General features: G+C 38.3%; 1 protein-coding gene and 1 long non-coding RNA gene across 9 annotated transcripts in view; both read left to right on the top strand.

Moving 5' to 3' along the window:
• The first annotated feature begins 3176 nt into the window (after positions 1-3176).
• On the top strand, positions 3177-7022 carry LOC109144150. Its single transcript, XR_002044698.3, has 3 exons — positions 3177-4040; positions 4525-4678; positions 4815-7022. It is a non-coding gene; the product is annotated as an uncharacterized LOC109144150 (long non-coding RNA).
• A 440-nt stretch (positions 7023-7462) lies between these two features.
• PPP4R4 (protein phosphatase 4 regulatory subunit 4) overlaps positions 7463-26733 on the top strand; it is a 64400-nt gene continuing 45129 nt past the window's right edge. For 2 of the 8 annotated variants that reach the window (XM_019283446.2, XM_019283448.2), the window contains exons 1-2: positions 7507-8067; positions 8552-8625. In XM_019283446.2, coding sequence (XP_019138991.1) covers positions 7954-8067; positions 8552-8625 — 188 coding nt within the window. In that variant the 5' untranslated portion in view covers positions 7507-7953. Of the gene's footprint in view, positions 8068-8551; positions 8626-26019; positions 26073-26733 lie in introns of those variants that run through there. The other 6 variants (XM_020583517.2, XM_010394556.3, XM_019283481.2 and 3 more) reach the window with 5 other exon arrangements.

Below are 26733 nucleotides of genomic sequence, written 5' to 3'. Positions count from 1 at the left end.
CTGAATAAAGATACAAAAAAAAAAGTGGACAGAAGAGTTCTTAGCTGTTACTCTTAGGTATAATCATATGTCCTTATGTAGTTTCAGAATTTCCAGCTTTGTTCTGAAAGAAATATTTAACATAGACATGGCTTGCCAAATTATGTTGAATTACGCTTTCTAATGTGGACATGTTTTTACAGGAGTATTCTGATTTCTTCAGTAAGATTTCGTGTGAGGGTGCAGCTGAGTTTTCTTCTTGATCAGTATTGAGCTCTATATACTATTTATAGACTGAGGGACTGAACTACAGGCTCTAAATCTCAATTTGAAAGGAGGGACATGCCTGTCTGTAATAAGCCATGATCTTCAGAACAGCCTTAGCCACACAGCCATGGAAACTTTCTCCCTGCTGAGTTGGGAACTGGTTGTTCAAGAGGCGTTTGGTTATTTGAGTTGCTTTGAAATGGGATAAACTAAACATTTGCTTAGTATTACGGTGACGTTAATCTTTCTGAGCCTTTGTAACATTAATCTTTCTGAGCCTTTGTGACCTGAAGGAGGCGCAGCTTTGGTGTGTTGTGACAAGGCTTTGTCAATGAGAAGTTCACCTCCGTGTCCTAACAGAGAGTCAGCTGTTAAACTCCTGATAAACACAGTTCCATTATCGACAGTGCTGAGTGAGCTCTTAGTAAAAATACCAATGACAAATGAAACAGGTCTGCTTTACCCTCCTAGGATTTCTTTAGATCAACAGTTATTTAAATACCAGGAAATTGTGAATTGAAGATAATACCCTGTATTAATAAATTAATGAATCATGTCATTTACTTGCATAACTCATGTCAGTACATACATATTTTATTATTTTATCAATAGTTTCCAAGTTATTTAAGCCAGTAAGTTTGAGAGCCCAAGAGAACTTGAAGGGTTTGATGTCCTTGTTATAGAACTTTACCTGGTAACCGATCCTGTTCTTCCCAGCTGTAAATTTACATTCCTGCAGATCAGTAGCCCAGAGATTGTGGTTTGGTCCCTAGAGTGCAGTATTAGATAATAGATATTATATGTTTTTTCAATTAATATTTTAAATTTTTATAAAATATGGAAGACTTCTCCTAAGGTGGGTTAAGCCAAAGATTGTTTCGACCAATACCTTTAATTTTGGGATTCATGCAGCACCCAGTAACAGTTGAATCTGCAAGTGAGCAACTGATGTAGGCTTTCACTTAGTAATCAAATTCTTTGGTTTCCCTCTTTTTTTTTTTTTTTTTTTTTTTTTTTTTTTGGTCTCTTGCAAGAATGTCAGTATGTGCTTAATTACTGATTCTGATAGCTATTTCTGCTAACAAAAGAATGTCATCATACTGTGATTTATATTAATACTCACGGTGCACTGTGCACCTGAAAAACATGCAGCTGCTGGCCAGTGGGGGACCTGATGCCTCCTGTGCTTTGCAGACTGTAAAATTTGCTCTTCTCTCTTTTCTGGGATGCAGCCAGACAAGATTTGTTGTCCTGGTCCTGAAGTGGCAAGGTAAAGCCTTGGTTCTCAAGCTTAAGGCCTCTGTTGTCATCTTCAGAAGTTCTGGAATACCATTCTAGGACTGACAAGATCTTATGGCATAGCACCATGAAAAATAGTAACTCTGGGAGTTGGGTTGTTAACTGTTTTAGGTTGGATTCCTCTTTCTGTTTTCTGCAGTATTCTGGAATACTTTTCTATATTTCTCCACTTTATTAGTTCTCCATTGTTAAACCTCATTTGAAAATATATACCCCTTTGCCTGTGCTGCCTTTTTTTACTTTTTCTCTGTTTGTTCTTGTAACTTCACAGATGTGTTTCTTATCTCTGTGAAGCCTTTTGTCAGACATCATGCTGCTCCTACAGCCAATGTGTTCATAAAGCCAGGAGAACAAGATAATCTCCAGGTGTGAGATTTAAGAGTACTGGCACGTTTAACTCTAGTTACAGTAGCAAAGACTTGTTTCAAGTACAGATTTATCAAGGGGAAGATTTTTCTGTGTGATTGAAGAATAGCAAAAACAACTCCATTTAATATGAGAGAAACATTTGGAATGGTTGCAAATGCAGTCAAATGCAATGGATACTTCAGAATGTATTTTCAAGGGAAGAATGGTAAAGGAAGTTATGAAGATAACAGGAAATTAAATAAAAATCGATATTGGTTAACCGAGGGGAAATGGGAAATCAGGCCATGTCCCTTAAGAGGGTAACTGGTTTTCTGGGCAGAAAAATAAAGTGCATGTAATCTATCTGGACAACATCAAAACATTTTTCATAGGGGAAAAGGGAATAGTACAGAACTTTGAGAGGAAAGAAGTTGGCTAAAGAGGAAGGGAAATGCATGTTTCTTTTGGGGGAGCATATTGGTGTGTATATTGATAGATTAATCTATCAGCTATATGGAGTTTACTTGCATTTCTTAAAGTTTTGTGGACTAATCTTATTTAATGAATAACTGTGATACAATATTAAATTTGCTGATGACATAGTTATTAATACAGAGGGGAATTATGATATCAAAGCCGATTGAAAGGACCTCAAGGACCAGAATAATTGGATGAATTGTCTTATACAAAGTACATTCAGCTAAAGCTAATACTGAGAATTTATACCATTAAGATGGGACTTAATTAATTTTAGGTCACTGTGGATGACAGTAGTAATTGACCCCAAGATCAACTGTGAGCTGCCAATGTAGTATATTTGGTAAGATAACTCCTGTACAGAGATTCATTCTTTGCAAGAGGCATTATTACCCGGAAGTTTTTATGTTTAATACTATATTCTGGTCACCTTAATTCAAGAGAGGTGAAGTCAAACTGCAGCAGATGCCAAGGGAACTGCTAGGGTAATCAGGAGAATGAGGAGCCTATTTTAGGGGTGAAAACTAAATTCTGAGCTTAGCTTGTTTAATCAAGGATTAGAGCAGATATGACTGCAGTCTTTAAATACCAGGAAAGGAAGAATAAAGGACACTATGACAAGAAGAAACTTGGTAAACTGGCCAACAGTAATTTTAGGTAGGAAATCTTAAGTTTCTATGGCAACTAATGAGTAAAGAATACTTGAAGACAAAAAGTTGTTAGTTTTAATATAATATTTGACATAAGTATGACAGACAGTGTTCATGGTTGTCATAGCAAGGAACTGGACTCATCAGCTTCCTCTTATGAATATAGCAGAGCCAGTTTTTACAATAGAAAATCATTCACTTAAACTTTGTAAAGTAGTTGGCTATTAGGTCCTACTGCCAGATAAAAAATCATACAGATAGCTGGATGATATGAGGAAAAACAACACTTTCTATTTTCTCTGTTGTTATTCTCTTTGTGCATGTGCTTTTAACTACTTTTGGACAGAGGGTAGCAGATTAGACACTGTAGGAGAACATTACTAGTTCTTAGAGAAAGACAGGGAGAGCACAATGACTGCAATCTTTCAGATTTTATATATTACATAAAGATAAATTTAAGGGTCTTTTCTGTGTTCTCATAAAATAATCTGTTTGGTTTTTTAGATCTTATTGGAGGTAACTGAGTTACAGGAAATAATATGGGAGACCAGGCTACAGATGAAAGCACATTGAATACAATCCAGTGCTTTTCCCTTTTAACCCATTTATTTATATAGCTGTTACAATGAGATGAAATGGCAAAAGAACAATCAAAAATTTTCTGCAAATGACAATAGTGAAATGAAGCAACAGTTTCTTAGCAACGAAGTGGAAAATACGCTAAATAATATATTTTTCCTGCTGAGGTTTGTGTATGCTACATTCCAAGCATTGTTCAGAAGTAGATTCACATTTTTGTGCATGTTTCTTTTATATTAATCTTGTTACAGGTTTGCCTCAACATGGAGATTTTCTGAAGAACCCCTGTTTATGGCTACATCCTTACTTGGAGTACAAATGGAATAAAAACAACCTTGTTTGTAAGGCTAAGGGATTAGATTGGACATCAAAATTGCATTTTTTAAGAGTCTGGTGGACTGTAAAAACCAATTCCAGTCAGAGGTCGCTCATTTGGAAATGGTGAGTGACAGCTGCTGCAGCTTTGGCTGTCTGTCAGTGGTGGTGAACAGACAGAATTCTGAATTGAACTTCTGCACAGTTCAGGTGCTGAGTCCTGAGTAGAACTGTAATTACACAGTGCATAGCCTACATTGTGTACATTATGAAACAGTATTTATTTTTCTTTAGAGTATTAAATTAGAGAAAATGGGAAATGAAGAATGATTTCATTTTTGGGGTTTTTTTTCCCAACTTAATTAAAAAATATTTTGCTGAATTTTTCCTTCTTTTTTGGTTTGGCCTTTGCATGAGAAAGTCTGGCTCTTAATCGGGAGGGCACACATTTTGCCTGAAAGCATCTCTTGGCATGTCTTTTTGTATCCCCCAAACCAGTTCCTTCATATTTCAGCTGATTCAGGCATTACAGTACATACTGGGACTTCACAAATTTTCAATATCTCTGTGACTAATTTAATTTACAGGTAGATTCTTTTGGTACGTACAGGTACAGTAAGAACACACAGCTTTTTCAGAGCAGTTTCCAGAAGGCAGACACCTAACCGCGGGTAGCAAAGGAGAACTGTGCATCTGTCCAACACCACAAATCACTTCTCCCCAGAATCCTTAAGTTGAGCCAGAGTACCTGAAGAATACTTCAGGTATAAAGTCCTTCCATCTATTTTGTAGTTGGTTTTTTTATTATTATTATTATTTTTATTTTATCTTTGCCTGTATTGCATTTAGACCTCATTGCTTTAAAAGGCATGAATAACACTCTCTCTCTTCTTCCGCTAGGTATGGGTGCCATTCTCCCAGGTGCTCTGCAGTTTTCTCCATCAAAGAAAGATTATTTGAAATCAGCCTGGTACTGGCTTTGCAAGGTTACACAGCTCCTGTTAGAACGAAGGTTCCAATTCACTCTGGATTTCACTAAAGCAGCATGAAATAGCTCTTGATTCTAATACAATAGCTATGACAAGGTTAGAATGAAGCTGAGAGTAGAGTTTTATTTGAGAGAAGAGAGGAGTGGAAAAGGGAGGAGCTGAAAGCAGCAGGAGTGGAAGGGAAGTCATACGTGACTTTAATCACAGATGAGAATGAGAGACCACTTGCCTGCAGATTTACTGTCAGAGGGGATTCATTTTTATATATGTGGTTTTGGAACAAAATATGCAAGCTTTATTTTTTCTGTCAAATGCATGGGTCAAAATGAGATATGTTTATAGTTAATCTAATTCCTTCTGTGTTCTTTATTCTAGTCCAGTACTATATGTCTAGAAAAAAAAATCTTTTTTTAAAAAATTTATTCTGCTTTTCACATTTCCAGGATATTTTTAGATCTCTTTGACATATCTACAGATTTAAAAAATCAATGGGAATCATGTCTGCTCAGTGTTTCCCGGACTGAGTTAGAAGGACAGTTTTTTAAAAGCAGTAAGGTAGAGATGCTTTTATAAATGTTTACATATTTTTTTAAAACTCTCTTCCTTAGTGGCTTGCGAAGTTTATGTAAAATATACCATGAGAAATCAGCCTAATTGCATATCTAAACTCCATATTTTTCAGTCTTTAAAACTGAATTCTGGAATTCCTTGTTTGAAAACTGCATTGAGTTCCTAGTTTGAGACATGCAAAAGAAAATATCTTTGATCTCATAAGATCTCTAAGATTCATGAGAACTACTTGCAAGGTGAAATAACCACAGATTGGTTGTGAAAGAACTTGCAAAAGGATTTTCCTAACTAACTGTGTTCAGGGTTTCAATATGTTTTCCTAGTACTTATTATTGGCAGAAGCCTGTATGCTAGGATTCTGAATTTGAGGAGAGAACATTCTTTAAAACTCTTTTATTATTTCCTCTGCTAGAGCTAGTTCCTTAACTACTCCGAGAGGACTTAGGTTCAGTTACAACTATATATTGTATTTACTGTCTAATGATGCTCCCTGGTTAAAAAGATTTTGCAAAGGAGATGTTCAAAATAGTTTTTCTCGTTTTAATTCATCATCATGCCTTGAAAACTCCAAATGGTTTTAGTTTTGTATTACATAACACTTTAATTATTTATATATATATATTGGATTAGATTTTCCTGCTAATAATTCATTGTACATTTGAACTTACAATTTGTTGTGCATTTGAAATTAATGGAGATGGTCTAAGTTTTTACTGTTTTACTGGTTTATCTGAGTACAGGATTTGGCCTAACTGGTAGACAGAGAAGCAAGACATAGGGACCATGTTTATTTTTTTCTAAATAAAAGCTGAGATACTTGCCAGTCATAGAATAAAAATTAATAAAATTCTGGGCAATATACTACATAGTATCATATAATCTTTAGGATTTCTGGAATTACTTTTATCAACAACTTAGTCATGTGGGCATTTCGGAAGGATAAAAAAACATTTCACCCCCTCAAATCAGCCCTTGCATAATTTTTACAGATTTTTTAACTCCTGGTTGGAGTGTGATTGTTTAGTTGTGTTCATATAACCATTGGAAAGGCCACTGTCTAGATGTCTGGTGAATTACCTCAGTAAATGCTGAGTCTAACTGTGTAATGATTCTTGTCCTGTGTGCATTTTACATCACTAACCAAAAGAAGCTCTCTTACTAAGTTTTTTAAGATTATCCATGCTTATTTGTCTATGAATCAGAGGTAAACAGCATACCTTTATTTTGAAAAAAAATACTCTCCCTTCAACCCCCAAGGCAATCCACATTTGTGAACCAAAATGGCAAAGGCATCCAAGGCCTAACTGCATGTATCAGGAAGACTATCCATATGGAAATCTGTGCTGCTGCTGTGATTATGAGTGGTGTGTAACCTGGGTCTAGCATATAAAAGGTGAAGAATAAGAATTTATGAAGAGTGTAAGTGGTGTCTTCACCAGAGATTCACAATTTACTGTCAAAGAAGTAATTTTTTTTTTTTTAAACATTAATAGAAAAGTGTTCATTGGGGGAGGACCCTGCTTTGGACTTTTCATTAAAAACAGCATTTCTATCAGTTATTCCGGTGTAATTCTGCGTTGACATAGCTGTGAGACAGCGGCGACAATTGGTGGGGGGCCCCAGCACCGCTGGAGAGGAACGTGGCGCCCCACAGGGGAGGGGTCGAGGAGCAATGGACGAGGTGCTGCAGCTGTGGGAGGGGAAGCCCCCGGAGGCCACAGCCGCCGCCGGGGCGCCGCGCGGTGCTCGCCGCACGTCAGGGGAGCCCCCGCACGGGGCCTGGTGCTGAGGGGGCGGCGCCCCCCGCCCGTTCCGCCGCTACCGCGCCCGGCGCTGCCCTGCCCCGCGGAGGCCGCGGTAGCGCCGCGTTGCCCGGAGACCGGCTCGGCGGGGCTGGGGCTGCCCCGGCCGGGGGCTGTGGCGTTCACCCCCGCGCCGCCGGGGAAGGAGCCGGGGAGCTGCGCTGCGGGACGGGGGCGGGGAGCGTCACTGCACCACAGAGACCGTCCCTCCTCCCGGGGCGGGCGGATAGGCGGCACCCGGGTACCGCGGCGGGGCTGTTTCGCTCCGCGCCGCGCCGCGCCCTGCCTCGCCGGTGAGGGGCGAGCCCGCAGCTGAGGGCTCCGCCGTGCCCTTCTGGCGCTCGGGGACACCCCGCTTCCCGCGCCCTCACTGCGGACAGGGGTGGCCGGCGACGAGGGGAAACTTGGCTCGAAACTCCTGCCCGCCGAGGCACCAGCGGCTGCAGCGGGCTCTCGGGCTGCGGGCGCGGCCCCGCCGCCTGCCCGCCCGGGCCGAGCGGAGAAAGTTTGGCGGCGGGAGGCTGGGCGCGGGCGGCGGCCGGCGGGCGCTGCCGCAGTGTGTGCGCCGAGCCGCGACTGCTGCCGGCGGCGGGAGCGCCCCGGGGCTTCGCTCCTGCCGCCCTCGGTGCGATGTGACGCTCGGGGACAGCGTCGGCTGCCGAAGGCTTTAGTTGTTACATGCGCCCAATAATCTTCTCCAAAATGGATTTTAGTCATAGCAATCTTTTTGGATACATAGAAGACCTGCAGGAACTAACTATTATAGAGAGGCCAGTACGCAGGAGCCTGAAGGTATATACCTTGAAATAGAACGATGCTTTAAAATCCATTTTAAATTGTGTCTGTTTTAATTATGCACAAATAAGTGAATAGACAGTTTATTTATTTTTTTTTTTACAGCACCAGCATACGAAACATTGTTCTCAGTCATTTTACAGTCTCGAATTCTAGATAGCAGGGGTTTAATGTTTTCAGTATAAGAATATTAAGATGGGAACAAATCGACTAACTTGGGTCTTTAGATTAATTTATATGCCACTTGTTTAACAGTGATAGTGTCTGACTTGAAACAGTACTTCTCTGACATTCTTTCTTTTCGTGGTGGAAGATTTATTTGATTGAATTTGAAATGTTGGCTAAAGGCTTCATGAATAAATTCAAATTACTCATGAAGCTAGCCGTGTATATGTGGGGAGAAAGGGGTTGTTTTAAGAAGATTAAGACAGTGAAATAGTAAGGTATTGTAAACTCATAATTTCTGTTTCACACTTGACAGACCCCAGAAGAAATAGAAAGATTGACAGTTGATGAAGAACTCAGTGATATTGAAAGGGCTGTTTATCTACTCAGGTATTTCCTAAAACGTTACTGTGAAACATTGCTGACCATCGTGTTTACATACATGTTTTTAGTGTTTTACTCTTCACTCCTATAATTTTCAGTCTATTAGTAGTTTTTTTTTTATATTCAACTATGTTAAGCATATAGGCAAGATAAGAATAGGTACTGTAATTAAAAAAAAATATATAATTTTTTATTATATATAAAAAGAATTATTATATATTAATGGGGTGTCTGTGTATATGTATAAGCATTTCTGAGCTTTTAATATGGTCCTCACCAGCACAGAGTTGTACTTAATAATTTTTTCCCCTGCAGTTGATTTTGCAAGATTCCCTGAGCGTTAATGTTAACACCAATCGTTCAGGGAGTTTGTACTCAGTCTAAGCAAATATTCACTCATGGGCAGTTACCACAGGCTGGTAACAGAGCTGTTCTAGCATCCTGTGTATGTTTGGACTTTCAGAAGAGAAAAACTTGAGAGGTTAGATTTACAGCCCGTATAAATTACTGTAGAAGATACTGTGTTAATACTTCCCTGTGTTCTATTTTTTTTTGGGTTACCTCCTTCTTGTTGAAAGCATTTATTTGCAGCTACTTGAAAAACTTAAATTTGGTAGTTTAAAATACAGATTTTTCAACTACTGTGTAAGTCATCTTTAAGAGTACCAGTGTTCTGGGGGATTTTGAGTTGAATATGCATTTTTAAACAATACCTAGCAATTGGAGAACCAGCTGCAACTCCCTCTCAGTTTGCTTATTCTGCTGTTTTAAGTGCTTTTCTAGTCTATGCCTGTACTCAGTATTTAGAATATATATTCTTGGTGATTTCATTTTCTCTTTTTGGGGTGCGTGGCATTATTTTTAAGTTATCATTTTTGTCCAGTGATACTGCTTTTGATACTGACTTCTGTTTGTGGTTTTTTTTTTTTTTTTAACGCTGAAATTTATGAAATAGAGGATTTTAAAACTTGCTTTGCTCTTAGTTCCTGTACTGAAAGCAGTCTGTTGACTCTAGGAAACAGTTTGCATGTGCTGCATATCACGGAAAGGATGCATATCAATTCTGGTTGTTACCTCACAACAACCAGTGTAGGTGATGTTTTTTTTTTTTTCTTTTCCAGTGTGGTAGCAAATTTCTTTGCTTTTTTTCCGATTAAAGATCACATTTCCAGCATATATGTCTTAACTAGATCATTGCCTTTTTAAATGGCAAAAGGTTCCACTTAATATCTTTCATCTTATCAATTGCTTTTCAACCTGGCCTTGACCTTCTCCTGACACCTTTATCTGATTTTTTCTACTCTAGCAGCTGTTCTTGAGACATAACATTCTTCTTCTTTTAATGAAGCTTTCATTTTTTTCTCTGCATAGTTCTCATTGCTGAAAGGTACCTTCAACTCTGCTTGATAGGCTTTTTGTAAGGTAATCTTACTGTGCAGGTATGTTAATATAATAATCCAGTGGAAGCTTTTGCTGTTGAATAGCATATTGCTGTCCTTGTACTGAGTGGAGTAAAAGCAGAGTTGAAAAGCTGCCTGTTACCCAGTAGTACCTTTTATATAATGTACAAGAGCATGTACTTCTGGCTTGTCAGGAATTTTTAATCTATTTTAATACAATATCCCTGCCTATTGCTATTTGACAGTAATGTCAGTCCAGTCTTTCTGTGCCTCATTTTCTCACACAGATGCATTATTCACTGTCCTTCAGGTTGTTCCTTATGTGGGACTCTCCTTGATCTTATCCAAAAAGCCACTGCCTTTTCTGAAAATCTATCTATAGAAATAGCTTTGCTGAGATGGAAACAATTTGTTAATGACACCTCTGTTGTATCCCATTTGGAAAGGACGATGTTATCTCCATATACATTAAAAGTGTACAAGAACAATAATGGAAAGCAAATCTCTCACCTTAAATACCTACAGATAACATCAAAATACTACTTCTGTGCCAATGTCTTTTATATTGTCATTTACTTATTGCACCCTAATCTGCAAGTTGAAGATTTTAAATTTACTGAGGTGAGTATCTTCAGTGTTGCTTGTACAGTGCAATGGAGCTGGTTAATACTGAGTGAAACTTTTGTATGCTACAGCAAAGCTAATATTTACTAATGATTTTCTGGGAAAGTTCAGGAAGAGTCTTCACATTTTAAAGATTCTGATTCTGAACCAAAAACCTCAACCACTTTCTTCTCTTTTCACATCCTTTCCCTCTAAAACCTGCCCCCAACTTCTCCTCCCCACCCTTGAACTTGGATTTGCTTATATGCAGGGTTGTTCTATGTTTACTAGATACTTGTTTTTAAAAGATTTCTGCTCTTGTAGTCTTTTACTGTAGTAGGCTGAAAATGGGTACATTGACATCCAAGTTGGAGAGGATAGATTTTTTTTTTCCTAGTGACTGATTCTTGCTTGCTGTATATATGAGAAGGTGTTAATTTCCCAGCTCTCAGAGTTTCATCAGTTATTCTTCTCTTTTCACTTCTTGTGTTCTCCACTTCTTGTTTGCCAGTGGTATCGTGGAGTTTCTGGCATGGTCTTTTACTTCTTGGTACTGTAAAGTTAATTGTTTTGCTCATCTAGTATGTATTTGTAACCATCTAAGGATTATTTTGCATTTCCATAGTGTCCTGTCTGTGTCTAGCCATGATGTATGGTCACAGATTTTGTAAATTTCTGTTCATTGTCGTCTCTTAAGTATGACATAATTATGTATCTACAAGTGTTTTTAGCACGTGGTAAGTACATTGACAGATTGATCTTGTGTGAGATCTCACTTCCATAGGGACATGATTTCATTGTAATTGGTTTTTTGTTGTTACCTATCATAATTTGGTTTCACATTCTAAAGTGATAATTGCAATTTTGATAATCCTAAAAAGTTAATCTCTCTCTCATTATTTCTAGTGAATGTCTTTGCTTTCTGTCTCCCCTTTTCTGCTAGTACAATTTTTCAGATAACTATGTAATGAGGTAAATTGATAAGAAGATCTAGCTAAAGCTGATGATTTTTAGTTGCATTAGTTTTCAGATAAATCAACTCTTTGATTTGCTACATCATGTGGATATAGAAACAGCTCTGCAAGCAAAAGGAGAGGATGTAGTAGCTCTCCTGGTGGCTAGAGTTACTTTAATATGACATGAGCGTAAGTGAACTTCTGCTTTAAATCACTGATGCCCAGAGTACTCAGTTTATTTAGGTAACATTCTGCAATTAGACTGAACAAGTTCTAATTTAATAAGAATGTGGTAAAAAAGTGGACTGTAATTTGTTTTAATCTTATTTAACCTTGATTCTGGTAGAGGAACCTGGGTTTCCTTAGACCAGACTGTCAGGGGTGTTCATGAACTTCTCATTGAAATCAAATGGGTTTAGGGACTTCTGGAGGAAGAGGCATCTGAGTGTCTTAGATCTATCTTTTAGAGCTTCAGCCTGTGTGTTTGGTGGTTTCTGGAGGGTGTAACAGGAATCACTGTAGAGTTGTATTCTGCCTGGCTTTGCATGCTGCTGGCCCAGCAGAAGAACAAGGACAGCAAAATAGCTCTGCATCTCAACCAAGTCAATGTCAAGGTTGATGGCTTATCATAAAACCATCAGCAGCTTAAGAGAAGCTGCCAGACCACACTGAAGCAACTGAATAGTTTGCATTCCACCTCAGGGCATTGTGACCTCTACCAGGACAGTGGCACTAAGCAGCTCAGGGACAATTTTTTAAATTCCTGCTGTGAAGTTTTGCCTGTAATCTTAGTTTTCATGTTTTCTGATGCTTGATTCATGTTATTACTTATATTAATTTGTCTTACTGTGGCTCCCTCTTTTATGGTATACAGCCAACAGTAGGTATTGTTAGCTTGATGAGAATCTGGTTCTGGATGCTTACTGGCATGTACACTGCAGAGTGGTTTGTTTTTGATTTTTTGGATAGATTTCCCTAGGGCTTTTGCATTTTTGTGTGTACTATATGATTTTGTATTCAGCTACATTTTGGTTTTTTTTTCATTTGTGTCTGCTTTTCATTTTTTTTCATTTGTGTCTGCTTTCCAGACCTTGACATTTGTGTCTTACTCAAAATTACAGGGTAATAAGGAGTTATTAAGCTGGAAGACTGAATTATTTACCTTTTTGAGAACATAGTATACTTTGTTTTTGGAGAGGTCCTATATGTCAGTGTAGAAAACAACACAATCCCTTTCTAAAACATTTGACATAGTTTTTGAAGACGCAATAGGTACTCTGTCTAGATTGGAAAGAATTCAATGCCTCTAAGCTTAGGATGACTTAAAAAGACCACAGCAACAACAAGAAAAGTTGTACTTTATTGTAGCAATCCTTGATTAACTAGAGCATTCTCAAATTCTAAGCATCTTTTAATACATTCTGTGCTGTTAATTGTGAACATCAAAACCACTGCTATTTAAAAGTTTGTGGGTTTTAAATTTTTTGTCTTGTTTTTAGTGGTTGTGTTAGTTTTGGGAAGTTTCATTTTTCTGTAGGTGAAGGCAACTCATCTTTGATTTTAAATGAAAGCTTTCATTTACATTTAAATTTAGGAGCTGATTTTTTGCATTGTATCAATTTTTTGGGTGTGTTACATAATCATGAGAACTGGCTACTCTATTCCAGATATACAGTTTATGGTTCTGATGCATACATGGTATACTGAATGATCCAGCTGTAATGCTCAGCATATTGGAAAATAGTTCTGCCATCTGTACTGCTGAGCTGTAAATATTAATGTAAGAAGTATTTCTTCATTTTCCCCATCTTTTATTTTTCAAATTGCAACTTAAATTTTATAAAAGTTTCCTTCTGATTCACTTTGCTAGACAGGTAAACTATTTTCTTGACCTTAAATGTGTTATGCAAATAAATTAATGAGTATAAAATTGATTCTTTCACTTTAGAGTAAAAGGTGTACCTGTAGACTCCTAAAGTGTTGCTCAGTCACATACTTTTATTTAAATTTAGATTTGTGCAAATACTTCTGTTAATCATATTTGCTGAGCTGAAACTGCAGCTGAGGAACCAGCTGTGAACATACAGAGCAGAGTTAATATAGTGCTTTGAGAAGCATAAAAAAAAATAGGAGAGAGAAAAATGTACATTTCAGTATTCTTTCTCAGGCTACAGTCAGTGCAGGAAGATGGCAGTGCCAGCCCTCTCCCTACCCTAGTGTTTGTGCTGTGTTTGCCCTTTTGCCTGCACAGCACATTTATCTGAGGCAAACCCTGAAAATGATGGTTAGTTTTATTCTGATCGACTGTGTGATCCAGGACTTTGTACACTTTAAAAAAGACCTGTGCCAGCACAAAGGAACTGAATAGCAACATGGGAACAATGCTTGGGAGGGGGTGAAATGTCTTTGAGACTTAGCACTATGTTTGGCTGGCTTATGGTATTTATGAAGTTCTGGTTTCCTGGTGTCTGGTTTCACAGTCAAGTTAAGCTGAAAGAAGCTTTCCTGGTATCAGAGAGGAGCTCTCCTCTCCTTCCATTATGTGACTGCATGTTACTGGTAAGTTTTGTGTACCAGTGCTAATGCTGTTGCAGCCACGCAATCTCAGTCAGATTAGGGAATGGATGCTAATTCTAACAAGTTTTTCAGATGCTTGCTTCCAGCAAAGTGTGGAACAAAATGCGACTGCTTGTGCTACTATAAATGGGAGCATGAGCAAGAAGTCACAGCTGGTAGATGACTCTCCCATCAATAGCAAACCAGATTTAGTTCTTATTACTCTAATTTTGAATGTATGCTTTGAATCTGTGAAGTAAAGTACTGGTTGAAATGACCAGAGAATAGAAAGTATCAGCTGTTAAAGAATCATTAAAGTTGGAAGAGACCTCCAAGGGCATTGAGTCCAACCTCTGACTAAACGCCACCGTGTCAAATAAACTATAGCACTAAGTGCCACACCCAGTCATTTTTTGAACACTTCAAGGGATAGAGACTCTACTACTGCTCTGGGAAGCCTTAACTACCCCTTCCTGATCTTCAACTTGACCCTTCCCTGACACAGTTTGAGGCCATTTCCTCTCATCCTGTCACTTGTTGCCTGAGAGAAGAGGCTGATACCCCCCTGGCTACAAACCCCTTTCAGGTGGTTGTGGAGAATAGTAAGGTCATCCCTGAGCCACCTCTTCTCCAGGCTAAACAACCCCAGCTCCCGCAGCTGCTTCTCACAAGACTTGTGCCCCAGCTCAAGCTCTGTTGCCATCAATACTCCAGCACCTCAATGTCTTTTCTGTTGTGGGGGGCCCAGAATGGATTACAGGATTCGAGGTGTGGCCTCACCAGTGCCAAGTACAGGGGGCCAGTCACTGCCCTACCCCTGCTGGTCACACTGTTGCTGACCCAGGCCAGGATGCCATTGGCCTTCTTGGCCACCTGGGCAGAGCTGGCTCATGTTCAGCTGCTATCAACCAGTGCCTCCTTTTCCACCAGGCAGCTTTCCAGCTGTTCTGCCCTCAGCCTGTCACGCTGCGTGGGGTTGTTGTGACCCCAGTGCAGGACCTGACATTTGGCCTTGTTGAACCTCATACCAGTGGCCTCAGCCCATTGATCCAGCCTGTCCAGATCTCCTTGCAGACCCTTCCTACCCTCCAGCAGAGTGACGTTCCCACCCAACTTGGTGTCATCTGCAAATTGACCAAGGGTGCCCTTGATCCTCACGTCCAGATCTAATCCTTAGCCTTGGGGAACACCACTGGTGTCCATCTGCCAACTGAACGCAGCACTATTCATCACTGCTCTCTGCATCCAGCTGTCCAGACAGGTTTTAACCCAGCGAAGAATACACCCATCCAAGCCATAAGCTGTCAGCTTCTCCAGGAAAAGGATGTGGGAAACTGTATGAAAGGTTTTGCTGAAGTCCACGTAGCCTATAGCCACACCCTGCACCACCACTAGGTGGTTCACCTGGTCATAGAAGGGAGATCAGGTCTGCCTGAGGTTTGGAAGTCTGCCTGAGCTGTGATGTGTGAGACCAGGTAGTTCTTCCTTATGTGTTGTCAGGTTCTTCTCTGAAGATGTCAATTATATGTGTGTTTCAGAGCATCTTTGCTCATGACATAATAAGGAGAAACTTGGTGGCTACAAGGTATAGATGTTATTTTTTTAATATCAGACACAGTTGAAAAATCTGTGGGTTTTCTTCTAAAATGTTCTGTTGTCCTGGGAAAACCTTATCATCCTCTCCTAGAAACGTTCAACGTAGGAATATCCAGCTAAATATTGCCCATGTTTCTTTCTTTCTACATGATGGATCCCATACATAAATAGCATGTTGCCCAGCAGGCGAGTGAGTTTCTTTTGGTTTTGTTTAGATAAGCACTGGCATTTAATAAATAAGTTTAACACTTACACAGTTCATTTCAGAGGTCACGTAGTTAATGTGTAGGTATAATAATTCTTCTTTATATCACCTTCCTTAGAAAGTTCCAAGTGTTTATAGAAACATTTTGTGCTTACAAGGAGCTTTTATCCTCATGCTTGCTCAATATTACTAATTTATGTTTTTATCCTTTACCTGATTTGGCAAGAGATGATAGTATTGCACTAGGTTTTGTCAGGAACTGGAAATGCCAGTGGAAACTCTATGAGGATGTAGATGGGAAAATGTGATATTTTATGTTAGAATACATCAAAGGTACAGACTCCTTAAAGAGTAGATCAGGCTGTCCATTTATGGCTAGTCTGAATATGCTTTTGCGCGATGGTGCCCGGTAAAATAATGGCTATTGTATGCTAGTGACTGAAACACAAATCTCTAGTCAATTTTCATGGAATCGTTGAAGGCTGGGGTCAGAAGGGATTAAAGGTTATCTAATTCCAACCCCCTGCCACAGGCAGAGACACCTTCAACTAGGTCAATTTGCTAAAGGCCCCATCCAACTTGGCTGTGGATGCTTCCAGGGATGGGAACTCTGAGCAACCTCTTCCAGTGCCTCTCCACCCTCACAGTAAAGAATTTCTTCCTAGTATTTGATTTAAACCTACTCTCAGTTTGAATCCATTTCCCTTTATCCTATCACTACATGCCCTTGTAAAAAGTCCTTTTTCACCTTTCCTGTAGGACCCCTTTAGGTGCTGTAAGGCTTCTGTAAGAGGCTGCTCTCTTTTCCAGGCTGAACAACCCCAATTCTCTCAGCCTTTCCTCACAGGGGAGGTGCTCCATCTCTTTAGTTTACTTTGTGGCCTTCCTCTGGACTTGTTCAAACATGTTGATATCCTTTCTCTGCTGAGGGACCTGGACCTGGATGCAGCACTCCAGGTTGGGTCTCATGAGAGCAGAGTAGAGGGGCAGTGTCACATTGCCTTGCTGGCCACGCTGCTTTGGATGCAAAAGCCCAGGATACAGTTGGCTTTCTGGGCTGTTGCACAGTGCACATTGCCAGCTCATGTCCAGCGTCTCACTGACCAGCACCCCCAAGTCCTTCCTAGCAGGGCTGCTCTGATCTGTTTGTCTACTGGCCTGCGTTGGTACCAGGGGTTGCCCCGATCCAGGGACAGCACCTTGCACTTGGTCTTGTTAAACCTCATGATTTTCCAGCAACGCTCAGCTTGGTGTCGTTGGCAAACTTGCTGAGGCTGCACTTGATCCTTTCGAGTCATTAATGACGTAACCAAGTGACACTGGTCCTAGTACAGACCTCTGAGGGATACCACTTGTCACTGATGTCAGTTGAGACCACTATCCTCTGAATGTGAACGTCCAACCAATTCCTTATTCACCGAACATGTTTTTCTTGCAAATTCCTTTGGATGTTTTGCGGACTACTTGGTTATACGCGTAGGAAGCCCTTCATGTGTCATGCTGTGATGCTTCTGTGGCCCTGCATTTTGACTCCATATGTTGCTGACACAAAGAAGAAACAGCACTTAGTACTGATCCAGCTACTCTTTCCATAAAAGCAGTTTAGTAGCATGCACTGCTACCTGTCCCAAAAAATCGGAATACTCTGAGACTCTTGAGAATAATAACTCTTAGTGCTGATACACCGCATATTTTTGCATTCAGGGCTGTTAAAAAGCTTTTCTGAATCTCCGCAAGACAAAGTAGATAAAACTCCATTATATATTGGTACACTGTAAACTTCATATGCAGGGAAGTTGTTTTACTGAGGTGAAATTCTGATTGTAATTTAAGGACTTCAGAACTAGGACTGCAGTCTTGGGGCTGTATCTGTGCCTTAGCAGATATGCTATGACAGAAGAAGTTGGAATGAGACAAGAAATAGCTTTGTTGAGATTTAAAATTAATCCTGCTCTCTGGGGTAAACTTGTATAACAGTTAATTTAGCTATTTTTAGAGTTAACTTTAGTAATACTAATGTTTTTGTCCTTGTTCCACCAGCTGGTACTCTAAATGCCAACACTGAGTTACCCTGGATTTTGTCAAGCCTTGGAGCCCAAAGCTTTATGTCACAGGAAAAAACCCCAGGATTATTTAATCACTTAGAAATTTTTACACTGGGAAAACACAACGGGAATGTAGACAGTCCTTGAGAGTAAGCAACTCAAAGAGATCTGCATTATTCATTGAGAAATTCTCCTGTGTTGGTAGGAGCATCTTATTTAATCTTCTAGGGACAGCTTTTTGTATAAGAGGAGTTCTCTTTAGTTCTTGAGGACAAACAGAAAAGGAAATTGAAGTGATTTCTATACCAAGGGTTTCTATTGACATAGTCTGGCAAAACCTATATTGCAGCTAAAGAGCCGGCTGTTTCAATTATGCACAATTATAGGACTCTGGACTTGTTCAAACATGTTGATATCCTTGTACCTGAATAAGAAGGTTGCTTCAGATTCCAAAACTGAGGCCAGAAGTGGCATCTCTAGCCAAAGACAGTTATATCCTTAGGCAAAGATTTTTAAAAAAACCCCAGTAATACAAAATCGATGGGAATTGTTCATAACTGAGTTGTTCTTGAAATTCACCCTTTGAGAATTAATGTGTCACTGGCATTCTTATATTTTGATTCTCCTCTCCTTCCCCCCAATGTATCTTTATCTTCCTAGATGAGGTTGGTATGTGTCTTTCCAGTCTGAACTGTAACGGTGTCCTTTGCAGGCTTTGAAAATCAGGGGTCTCCAAACTCATAGGCCTCAGTCTGTTAAAACTAGTTTTACATGGCCATCACATTCACTGCAGTTTGAGGTTGCTCCTGTCTCCGTGAATAACCTTGCTATCTCATGGAGACACTCTTTGACAAGAGGGAGTCTTTCCCTTTGAATGCTAATTCCCTATGGCCTATCCACCCCCGAAAAAGGAAGAAAAATGTGTTTCTGGTTTAAGAGTAATAAATAAACAGAATGAAGAAGGAGACAAAGAATCCCTTGAAATCTTGTGCTAGATCTCCTGGATACATCTGTCTGAGGTTTTTTTGGCACTGCCTGATACTTTTACACAAGCGGAAGGTACCAGGTGTTTCACATCCATGTTATTAATTGAATGGACTCTTGATGATGCAGGTATTCTTATTTAAATTAATCTATTTAGCTTCTTTTACATTCAAATAAATGTTTCTGCATGTTTCTCTTTGCAAAACATTACCCTATGAGGGGTTAATGTTAGGAAATAAAAATACCAGGCTCTAGATACGTCTCTGTATCTTGGTAGCGGTTGTTCCAGCAGCAGTTTTGTTTATTCCATGTTACGTGACTGTGGGTTCTGAGAATGTGTACAACTCTCATGTACAGAGTAGCTGAGTCATTCCTTGTCAGTTGTATCAATTCAGAGCAGGACCAAGGGTACTTGCTGTGCTTTACTGAGCTCGTTAACTGTTGTTGGAAATGCCTTACCCATCTATCCTTACATAGTACCTTTCCTAACAGACTACAGATAGACAGTACTTCTTAGTCATTGCATAATCCCAAAATTGCTGTTGCTTTGTTTACAGAAACATGTTACACTGTGAATTTAGCCTCAGTGTTTCTATGTAATGCTTACTTTCACGTTCTTCCACTTGTTCTTGAATTTACTATAAGAAAGTCAGATTTAGGCAGTGTGTAAGCAGGGATAGATGAACTGGCATGAATGGAATTGCATAATTTTAAGTGTGTATGAGTCCAAGCTGGGTATAGTAACAAGGTTTGTTGCAGGACTTCAGACTTTTTTTTTAAACTGACAGTATATAAATAAAGGTGACCCATATTGCTAAGTCAGTATAATGTATAGTGGTAAAGAAAGACTGCAGTCTCAAAGAGCATAGTCTTACATTCTTTCTAATAGGGAAAAAAGTAGTTTATGCATTCTTCTTGTCCTTATCTGTTTTTCAAGAATCATCTAGTTTAAGAGAACACTTCTGGCTTTGGAAATAGATCAGTACATCATTTTTTCATTGGGCATTTTAGAGTCAAATGTCCTATTTGATTTGGAAAAAAACGAAAGAAATTAGTTTTCTTTCACCAATCTATCTTAAATCAGAATGATATAATTAATTTTTTTAAATGGCAAAGCACTGTAACTTTAAATAAAATTACGAAAATTTCCACAGGGTATTATGTGACAGTCTAAGAGAAAAGGTATAAACAGAATATCTTGGAGGACTTGGGTTGGTTTTTTTTTTTTTGTTTTTTTTTTTTTTTTTTTTTTTTGTTTATGGGAGTAGCTTTGTGTCCAAATTGTCAATTATGCCTCTAGTGAAAATTCCACATTTCTTGAAGTAAAACCAGTAAATTAATTTAGGTAGGTATCAGTTGGCTTCTCCCTCTCCCCATCCCTGCTGCCTCCCCATGACTATTGTGGAAAAACAAAGAACAACATTAAGGACTGGAGCCACCAGTTTATGCTATGATTAAATAAAAGTTTTTCAAACCTGCTTGTTTAATTCCAAAACATTTCTCTTTACCAGTTGAAGTACGACAGGAAAGTTGGATTCAAGGTGGATCAAAGCATTTGATAACACAATTGATATTAACAGAGCTGTACAGCAGAAGTGATGTTGCACTCAATAATGCCATTTCATTTTGGTTGCAGTAGTTTATGTCTACAAAATGGGATGATTTACTGTTTTTCTGTGCTGCATGAGAAGTGCAGCTGACCAGCTTGTGGTCAGATTTTCCAAAGTAACTGGCTGGTTTTTTTCCTCCTCTGTAGTGAAATTGCTTGGTAACTTCTGTTACCAAGAGTATGTTGAGAAGGCTCAACTAGGGACAGAAACAAAATGCTTTAAACATGCTAATTGTATTTTTGTTGTCAGTAGGGGTTGATTGTATTGTCTCTTGCAGAATAAACACATGTAAAAGAGAAATGTGAAAGGCATCTGCTTTAATACACTTTTTTACATGGTAATACTACTTACATTTTTGGGCAGGCTTGGAGATAAAAATCCTGTCTTTAAAGTGAGAAACAGAAAAGATGCCATTTTCACTGCTGAAATTGTAACTGAACTTTTTGAGGGGGAGGATTTATGTCCATATTAAATAGCAAAACATGAGTCATTGCCTGATTGCTGCTCGCACCAAAATTCTTCTGTTAATCTCTTTTATGTAATTTCATTTCAAAGCTCAGTATTAGGACACCTATTTCTCTGCCATTTTGGGAAGTAGAAGTCAGTTAGATTCAGGGCAAGATTTAATTTTATTTTTGCTTTTTCCAACTGCAGCAATTGGTCGTCACTAAATCAACAGAGGAAAGAATGATGGCTACTTAAAATTAACCTGCTTCTTTACTACAGGTTTTGATACAAGAGTATGTCTCTTTCTTCTTATTTTTATCACCATGTAAAGCAAATTTAGGTGTATTTTAAGGATTACTTGTAAATTCTTTTGACCCTTTCATGCTTGTTGTATTGCAAGAAAATACTTACTACAAATGAGTTTGTAATAAATCAGTAGATGCATACTGGTATGCAAAAATCAACTCTAATTGCAGATAAATGCACTTGTGCTTTGATGACTTAAACTGTCCCACCTGTTTGAAAATGATGTGTTAGAGGGTAGATAGATCAATAAAATTAATGTACAAATCTTTGTATCTTATGTATTTATTGCAAATTCTGAGGGTATTAGGTAAAAACTTCTTCAGTGTCTCATCTTACTTTCTTAAGTGAAGAAGCTGGTTTTGGTCTTTTTAAATGAACGGTTGGAACATGGCAGTTTCTGGATCTGTTGGGTGTAATGCCCCCCACCTGTAAAACCCATAAGCTGAAAAAGATTCTAACTAGACTTTAGTACATGATAGGTTGTTTGAGATGTTCATGCCTCACTTTACCTGGTTTTTGGCAAAGGATGTGAGTATTTTCCCCCAAATGTTTTTTCTTCCCTTTTATTTTCCTTTTCTTTGCCCTCATTGCTGTGACTGAGAGTTTGCCTTAAGATCATTATTTTCAGGGGACTACACACTGGATACCAACTGAGATGGTTTGTGAGACATCTGTAAAGACTATGTTGGTCCTATGGAAGTTGTATAGAACTTTGGAGTTCTTTATGCACTAGAATAACATTGATAGCTTAAGTACTGTGGGCTGTGTTTAAGGTAAATTCTGCCAGTAGATATCCATTTTCATGGATGCCTCTTCAGATATCGAATTAAAAGTATTGTTTATGAAAATAATATATTCTGTTAATATTACACCATGAGTTTAGACTAAAAATTTATTATTCCTAACCTTTTAGTGATCACTTAATTCAGTTCTTTTTCAGTAACAAACAAACCACAGGGAGCAGGACCGGGGGGATGGCATGCAAATAGTATTGTATCAATGGATGCTTTTTACCATAATTTTTCTTTTTCCGTGTTACGTTTTCTTCCATAGAATAATGTTGATACCAATGCAATAAATAGATAACCCAGAAATTCTGGTGGTTAACACTGAATATATGCTGTGAGGGATCTATGCAGCTGAGCATATTTGACATGCATTCAAAGGAAGGAGATATTCTTTTCTTCAGAGATGATTCTGGACTAATTTTAGTAAATGTGGGAGGAATTACTGGTAAATGCTTTTATTTATTCTTCCCATTGCATAATGTCGAACTCTTTCTGGGATAACTGTACCACTAGAAATAAGTTAATATGACTATATGAGGAAAAAATAGTGTAACTATATGAGGAAAAAATAGTGTAAAAAGGCTATTTAAGATTATTGTAGTGATTTTGAAGATAGGGAATGTTATGAGGACTATAATTACCTAAACATAATTGAGTAGTGTTGTGGATTAACCCCAGCCAGCTGCCAAGCCCCACGTAGCCACTCGCTCATTGGGACAGAATCAGAAGGGTAAAAGCTGGAAAACTTGTGGGCTGAGATAAAAACAATTTAATAGGGAAAGTAAAGCCACGCACGCAAGCAAAGCGAAGCACTGCTTCCCACTGGCAGGCAGGTGTTCAGCCATCTCCAGGAGAGCAGAGCTCCGTCACGTGTAACGGTGACTTGGAAAGAGAAACATCATCATTACAAATGTTTCCCCCTTCCTCCTTCTTCTCCCCACTTTATATACTGAGTATGATGCCACATGGTCTGGACTATCCCTTTGGTCAGTTTGGGTCACCTGTCCTGGCTGTGTATCCCACCAGTCTCCCATGCACCTCCAGTCTCCTCCCTAGCATGGCAGTACGAAAAGCAGAAAAGGCCTTGGCTCTGTGTAAGCCCTGCTCAGCAATAACAAGAACATCTCTTTAGTATCAACACTGTCTCCAGCACAAATCCAAAACACAGCCCTATACCAGCCACTGGGAAGAAAATTAACTCTACCTCAGCCAAAGCCAGCACAGGTAGGCAGGAGGATTCCAATGGTGTGCTAATAATGGTTTTAACAAGAATGCAGATATGGGTTAATTGTCTGTATATGTAATGCTTTTTTTTTTTCTACTGTTTGAAATTATTCTGTCAGAGAGCTGGAAGTTTGAAATACTTGTGTCACCACTTCAATTTGTTAATGATGTTAATTGTATTACCTAGCTTGTTTGTCCTCTCCAACATGGAACAAATCCTATGTGTGTTTGAGAGACGTGTCTTGACTCTTCAATTTAATTAAGTAGCTGAATTTTATCCTACTTTCCAAAGTGAACATAAATCAAGTAAAGCACTTTTTTGTTTGACAGAACATGAACCAGGAACAGCTTGAAATTGAAGCAGTTTTTAGTTATTTGTGTATTTACTTCAGAAAGCTGCCTTCAATCTATGGTTGCTTTTGATATATGAGAAAGCAGCACTAGCATCAGCTGTTTGACATTGTATTGCTGATGCATGTAACTGCATCAGTCTAAAGTAGCTGTCCAATATACTTGAAAATATGAATATTACTGCTATGAATACTCCTTGAATAATGAATAGTGTGTGAACCAGCAGAGCTTTCCACTTCTGACTTGTCTAAAAGCTAGCTCTTACAAGGAGTAAGTTTACAGTTTTGTGTTCATTTTCTAATTAGTTTTTCTTTTGAGTTGTCAGGCCCTTGGAGTATAACAGCAGTAATTTGATAAAAATTTAATATGAACTGTTGGAAGTCATTCTGAGCCCACAGTTAGATTTCCTTGGCTGAGAATAAAACTGCTTCTACAGCTAAAAATACAAATTGTTTCTAAGATTTCAGGTATATTTTTTTGGTGCTCACAATTTTACTCCTCTATTTTTCAAATTAGAACATAAGCTTAGCTTGTATTATTAGATATGATACCTGTCTACTTACAATATCTAGATACCTATACATATATCTATGTAAAATATATCTAAGATATCTAGATGTGTTTCTCTTGCATATGAGGGAAAATGCTGTGATCAAAAGCTTCAAACCCTCTCTGTACCCTTTTTTATTTTTATTTTCCTTGTGGCTTTTCATTCAGTCATTGTACTCATACCCTGTACTTTCATTCTGTACTCAGTGTGATTTATAGTGTCTCTATGGGTCTTCTACATTTGCATTTTCCTTTGGTCCAGTCTCTGTGATTTTGAAAAAGGCTGATCAACTCTTGTACAAAGTATGTTTTATTTACTATTTGTCTTACTGTTAGTAAGATTTTGTTGTTACGGGGCTTATAAGCCTGTTCTAAAAAGTTTGAATTTTTTGAAAGACAGGTAAGAAGTTCTACTTGTACTTTAATTCCTAAAAGGCTAGGGTTACTTCAGGCTTTTACCGTGGTCTTCAACTCTTGCATATACAGAAAGGTCTTTTTTATGAAGCCAAGCAGATATAGGCAAAATGACCAGTTAATAGTTTCTTTCCTAATCTTTAATGTGCTTTTCTTAATAGCATGCTGAGGAATTGCAAGTGGGTTTAGCATAGCATAATTTGTTTTTAAATGATTGAAGAGACTCATAGCAAGGGTTGAGGTGAAGTGGCAGCTTCTGTTAGAGCTGTCAATAAATCTTGAAAAAATAAACTATTTTTTTAGACCTGTGAGTCAGTTTAAGAAAGGAGAGGTTGCAATGTACAGCTACAGCTTTCTATTTTTTAGAAATTCTCATCAGCTTCCATGACTATTAGATTAGAGTTGCTATGAAAAAAAAAGTATGGAATTGATACACAGTGGAATATGCTATAGTCAGAAAGGTTGAGAAGGCATGATAGAAATACACAGAATAATAAAGTGGGAGATTTGGGATCTGTTGTTTATAACTCCCCACACACGTAAGACAAACTGAAGAAGACTCTAAGTAGATTTTAGTACTTACTAGGTCATTTAAAGTTTTCCTCTCTGTGTGCTTGAAATATACTGATAGGAAAAATAAGACTGGCGAATGAAAAGAGATCCTGTGTTGAAATTAGACTATAAGAGAAATTTAGGTCAACAGAAGTAATTTATCCTTCTAGATTTCGGTTAGCATCTGTGGTTTTTTATTTTTTTTCACTTTCAGCGTAGAAAAATTACAGGCCTTGTACTTTTTCAGAGGACTTCTTTTAGCACATAATGCATGCTGTGAACATGACAAATCTTGTTGAATGTGAAAATTACAAATTCTGGTTCAGTGAATGAGGACTGGCAGAATGAAAGATAATACCAGCTCCTAGCTCATTTTTGCTATATCATCTAGCAATGGGAAATGGCTATCTTGATCTTGAAGTAAGAAGACTGTCTTTACTTTTCACATTCAGACTCAAAATAAAAAATGACAAAATGAATTCTACCCAGAAACCATACAAAATGCAATATGTGTTGTAAGCCCTCTAAGGAAGAAGAAACATTTATCTTCTAGGAGGTTGTAATGTTGATACTGGGATAATATTTGAAGGGAAAAATGTGTTCCTTTGAGGCTCTTTTTACATTCTTGAAACTTTTCTTGAAATTCAAGGGAGAAAAGCTCAATGTTAACTCATAATAATTAGTGTATAAACTCATAGAAACTGATTATATTAGGAAGAAAGACATTATTGTGTCATTATAATGTGTCTGTTTTGGTTCAGGAACAGAAAGGGATATCTGTATGAGTTAGACATTCTTCTTTCTCTCTTGACAGATGTTCAGCAAGGAAACAGAAATAAGAGGCTTCAGTTGACCAAACCTATCCTGGTAAACAAGGTTACTATGAATATGAAACTACTGTGCAGCTAAATCTGGGGTTTTGGTTCTTACTTTAATTACATTACATGTGATGGTACAAGTTCAGATATGTACTAAAATGAGATTAGTTTCTTCTTTTTTTAATTTATAGACCATGTAGATTTTATTCAGATGTGCTCTAAAATGATCATGGGCACATATATCTTAAGTAGAAGATGAAAATGAGAAAGTGGTTTTGAAAATTAGATTTTACTAGGAAAGGACTATAATGTCAATTGCAAGGAGATGTTCAGCCTATGATCTTATTAGGGCTTCCAGCTTCTTGAAAATTGTCATTATTATGGAGTTAAATTTTCAGATTAATTTTATTCTCTTATTTTCAGCAAAGTTATAGAAGCCTAAAAATAAAGTTTCTTCTCTTAAAGAAGTCTCCTAAAGTCTCTTCTCTTAATTTACTTTGGATTTTCTGCAGATTTACTCCATTGTAATATATAGATTCAAGACTGTGCTAATAATGATATTGCTCACAATTCTCCATCTTTGTTCAACTGAGGCTCTTAAAGGAAGTTACTTTAACAAAATGACAGATCTTTCCATGGGACTGAGTCTGTTTATAATATACTTGCTACAATAAATGTCAGATAGATGTTCAGACACTCCTGTTACATAA

The sequence above is a fragment of the Corvus cornix genome, chromosome 5, assembly GCF_000738735.6.
Source record: "Corvus cornix cornix isolate S_Up_H32 chromosome 5, ASM73873v5, whole genome shotgun sequence".
In the NCBI taxonomy this organism is placed as follows: domain Eukaryota; kingdom Metazoa; phylum Chordata; class Aves; order Passeriformes; family Corvidae; genus Corvus; species Corvus cornix.
This window is presented reverse-complemented; position numbering and strand designations above follow the sequence as displayed.